This window comes from Apostichopus japonicus, chromosome 2, assembly GCF_037975245.1.
Source record: "Apostichopus japonicus isolate 1M-3 chromosome 2, ASM3797524v1, whole genome shotgun sequence".
Lineage (NCBI taxonomy): Eukaryota > Metazoa > Echinodermata > Holothuroidea > Aspidochirotida > Stichopodidae > Apostichopus > Apostichopus japonicus.
This window is the reverse complement of record NC_092562.1, coordinates 20709143-20713861: the sequence shown is the minus strand read 5'-3', so window position 1 is coordinate 20713861 and position 4719 is coordinate 20709143. Positions and strand designations below refer to the sequence as shown.

General features: G+C 38.5%; 1 protein-coding gene across 1 annotated transcript in view; it reads left to right on the top strand.

Moving 5' to 3' along the window:
• The first annotated feature begins 2513 nt into the window (after nucleotides 1-2513).
• Nucleotides 2514-4719, top strand: part of LOC139981665 (nardilysin-like) — a 31526-nt gene continuing 29320 nt past the window's right edge. The window contains exon 1 of the mRNA XM_071994239.1: nucleotides 2514-2658. Coding sequence (XP_071850340.1) covers nucleotides 2615-2658 — 44 coding nt within the window. The 5' untranslated portion in view covers nucleotides 2514-2614. The remainder of the gene's footprint in view (nucleotides 2659-4719) is intronic.

Genomic DNA, 4719 nt, shown 5'->3' with positions numbered 1-4719 from the left:
TGACATTACCTGGGATTCTTTTTTTCTTCTTCTGAATGTTCAGTCCAAAATATTAAAGAAGTTGATAAATATTCTTGAAGAAATGAAACCTTAAAGGATTGTGTTACTGTTAAATAACATGCTATCCTTAATGATTGTCGTTTTTGTCGTTTTGAACACGATTAACAAATATAATCAATAATCAGCTAGCTAACACTCCAAGAAGTACAGGCTTACCCCCCCACCCCGCCCCACCCCTTCACAGTGTTTGCGTGTCGTTAAAACTCTTGCTCTGGGTGCATCTCCTTATATCATTCGGTTGTATTCACTAGACTTCATTAGAAGTAATTACCTAACGATAAAGTAACAGCATCTTCATATTTTTCTTCTTTTCTTGTCATAAATTAGAAAAGGAAAGATTTTGGAAAATAAGTATAAATTTACCCTTAGTGAGAAAATCATAGAGACCCTGACACTAAACTGGACCAAACAGGTTCTACGGAGGCCACCCTTTCCCATCGGCCGTGGGCACCCAAGGTCAACACCGAAGGGGAAGAGGTGGGGGCGGGCTTCTCACTCGACAAAAATCGATGTCACGACGTTAAAGTTTAAAAATTTCCAACAATAGCACAACTCCTAAAACGATAAGTCAACTATGTTGGAAGCTAACACCGCCCTATGAACGTTCGAAAGTTTGACGACTGAAGGGCCGGTTGGGTTCTCGCCCGACAATTTTTTCCCCCGTCACGACGAAAAGGCCGCAGAACAAGCGATAACTCCCCATACGTGATCCATTTGTTAGGCCTACTTTAATTAGTCCCATGTCTCGTCGACATTTCGAATTGTTATGCCCGGATTTTTCGTCAAAGTGGAATTTAAATTTGAGAAAACTGTTTTAATTGTAATATGAAGATAAAAAATGTAGAAATTTTAAGATTAAAAGTCAAAATTCCGAGATTAAAACGTTGCATAACAATTCCTACATGCTTTTTAAGAAAAGTCACCCAGGAAGAGAGAACCTGGGCACGAAACACTAAACAACTAAACGACTGATCCTCTCTCAACCCCAGTCCCCTTGCATCGAGATTGTGACTGTGTGATTATTGTCAGGTGTGTATCACGAATCCCGTAGAAGGGGAACAGATCATACACATGATCTTAGCCAAAAGGCCGAGAAGCGATTCCTACATGCTGTACTACTACTAACTAGACGTGTAACACCCCATAAATGGAAAGTGTGTCCCAGACTACACCGTTGATGCTTTCATTTCTTTCACTATATCTTAGCCAGTGTCCACCCGATTAACTTCATCCTTCCTGTAAGTGATAGATAAATCCATCTCACCAAACACTATGTACTTTTAAGTCGTGATAAACACTGTTTAGTTGCGTGAAATTGTATTTAAAGTAGAAAACTACTAAAAAAAAAGTTCCTTTCAGCCTATACAACGCAGTGTATTGTAATCTGTTCATCAACTGGGGATTTTCATTTCAAAGCAGGATAAGCCCCTTTGAAAGAAAGTCAATAATTCCTCCCCTCGGATTATGCGTCAGAAGAAAAATTTCCTTGCCCTTGATATATAGTGTTATAAATATGGTCATTCTGAAAGGGGATAGGGGGAGGGGTGGGGGGTGTCACTCCTCACCCAATTGTGTCGCCTCCACTCCACGCTCGCCATATCATCCGCTTTATGCTTCTGTCGTCCAATTTAACAGGCCCTGCTTGGTTAAGAAACACGTATTTCACCAGGGTATTACCCCGGTAGTGTTTGGGCTTAGCCTTGAACCTCCTTGAGACATCCCATGGGGTCACTATTCCTTCAGACAATCTTTACGAGGGTGTTATTTTTTCGCCCTAATGACCGGAATAACAATAATTAAGATAACTATGTCAAGACAGCACGACGCACATCAGTCATGTTTTAAAAGCGCTCTTAATAATGAACAGAAAGTTTTCGTCTTTAAATCTTATATGTTTTGCTGTGTTTGTTTTCATAAACTTGGCTTCTTTTCTGCACTGCTACAAACGTCGTTTGCAATGAAGAGCGTATAATTTTGATTTTTTGTCAAAATAACGAGAACTACGGTGGTCTTAACGGAACATGAAATATGTAAAGATGTAAGTTAGTGTCACGAAAACACACCACAACAAATATGAGAGTTGCTTAAGTCCATCGGTAACTTAAACTTGTCGACAAAAACTGCTGCTTTGCACTCAGTTTAACAGCACGTCCAACTTTGATAATTGTCGACTTTTCTATATGTAAAATGACATCTTGATAATTTTAAGAAATTGTCAAATTGTTGACATGCTGGTTTAGACTAAACACGCAATTACCCTTAGTCAAAATACAACACGTTGACTTTGTCAAATTATACTTATGCTGCATTATTAAATAACCTCTTGACAAAACATACATGCAATTCTTGACTTACACTTAACTTGACAACACGTCAAAAAAGGATATTTGTTGACATGCCAAGTTACAATAACATGAAATTTTGATAAAAATCGCCAAATTGTGGAGATTTCATGTTATGCTTACTCTGCATCTCGTCTGTCTCCAATGGTCCACTGTAGTAAACGGCAACTTCTACCGAATGGCATGTGGTCCGGTGTCGAACGATAGTCATAATGTCCTTCATCTTGAAAAGCGAATCTGACAAGAAGGAATACAGGTTCGTTAAAGTGGTCATGATGATAACTTTTTTTTGATCATGACAAATTATACTGTCTTTAGAAAGTATAACCGTGATTTGAAATAGATACTGTAGACGTTCAGCGTAAGCCAAGTCACATATTGCGTACCACTAGAAGTTACCTTTTCCGCGAAACGTTAGCCTACAGGTACAAGCTGGTAATAGTTAGAGTTAGACCAACTTTCCATGATTAGGCCATGACCTTGCTAACACTGCAACACCAAACAAACAACACTGACAGTCTGTAAAACTAAGTCTTAGTGGCCCTGTGTGTTGTAAGATATGCAGTAACTGGTGTGATAAAGTAGCATGCTTCAGCAAAGCCCCTTGCATACCCTTGAAGCCTTTACATTAAAAATAAAATGATACTTAGCTAAGGCAAGAACTGATTAGACCTTGCATTATGAAATGCAAATTTAGGTTATGGGAATGAAAGTTTTAGATTCGCATCTACTGCCTCTATGCTCCAAAGGCTAGTACCAGAACTGTTCATTAGTTATATGAAAATGCACTCCATTACAAGTGGCGTCGCCTGGGGGCATGTGCCCTCCTCCAAAAAACCCAGGTGCCCTCCCCCCCCACGGCCCCAGATGCGATTTGTAGTGTTTTGCAGAGAATTACTAAAAAAAAAACTTTTTTACAAAGGACGAAATGTATTACATTCTTCATTAAATCTTCTTTCCACCACCCATCACAATAACCAGTTGTTTCTCACATGTATACATTACAAGGTCACAGATGCCTTGGTGTGAATTGCTAGTGCTAAAACTTCACTACTATACCCTGCTTGAATTTCAATTTCAAGTTTGAACAATCTTATTTTAAAACAAGATCAAAGCAAAAGGATTAATTTCCATTTTTTGTATAACTTTTTTTTCTGCCTCAATTAAAAACATAAATATAGGACAGACTAAGCCCAAAAATTCTTGAACATAAAGTAACTCCAAGTTGCAAATAAAGGGGACAAACTAAAACGAATGACAGCGAATGACCGAATGACAATTGACTTTGTACAGGGTTAATTATCATTTGCGAATGACAGCGAATGACAGCGAATGACAACGAATGACAACGAAGGACAGTGTTGAGAAGAGATGGAATGATTAACGGAGTGGAGTAAATGCGGTTATTGGTTTTCTGCGCAAAAATGATTTGAGGAAAATCGCATGTTACGTGGTTGCAGGGTTTTGGTGTAATTTACGGATAGAAACCACAGGGAAAGTTTTTGCGTGAGAATGCGCTTGAGTGCTGTGCTTTTTACCTTTGTAGATTTATATAGAAAGATAACTGAAGCCGTTTCAAGATTATAGTGTTGTCAGTTTCTAACAATTAATTTCGGAAAAATGACGTTAAATTTACTTTTTAAAATCAGACTTTCAATATCGCTTACTATAAGGTGCGTATTTATCTTGTCCGTACTTTACTAGATCTATAGATAACCACGAAGTCTGAACTGTAATATCCAGTTGAAGCAAATGTCTGTGCTGTCATTACTGTCATTCGTTTTAGTCAACGCATTTTTTTAGTGTGTACAACATATTGTCATTCGTTAAATGTGTAACGCAATTGTCATTCGTTTTAGTAACACCCAAATAAAGCACCAGATTGCATCTAAGGACCCTTAATTATTCCAACATTTCTCACAAACCCCCTCCCCTAGGATGGCATTCACAATAAACATTGTGCCCCCCCAATTAAGTGCTTTTCCCCCCAGATTGAAATGTCTGGCGTCCCCACTGTTCATCACACAAATGCATGTCCATATCATTAAACAGCAGTAAAGGGAATAGTTTAGTTATAGCCTAGCTGAGTAAAAAAAGGATCAGGAGGGACATTCAAGCCTCCATCAAGAACCCTATGGAAGAGGAAGGAAAAAAATCAGACCTGATTACAATGCTTAAAGTGCTTGTCCAAAGCATTTAAAACCCATTCGTATCACTTCGAGTACAACTTTCTCAGGCAAACCGTTCCACTCATTTCACACCCTATCAGAAAAAGAGTGATGCTGAATATTAATCCTACTTTGTAACTTCTTGAGTT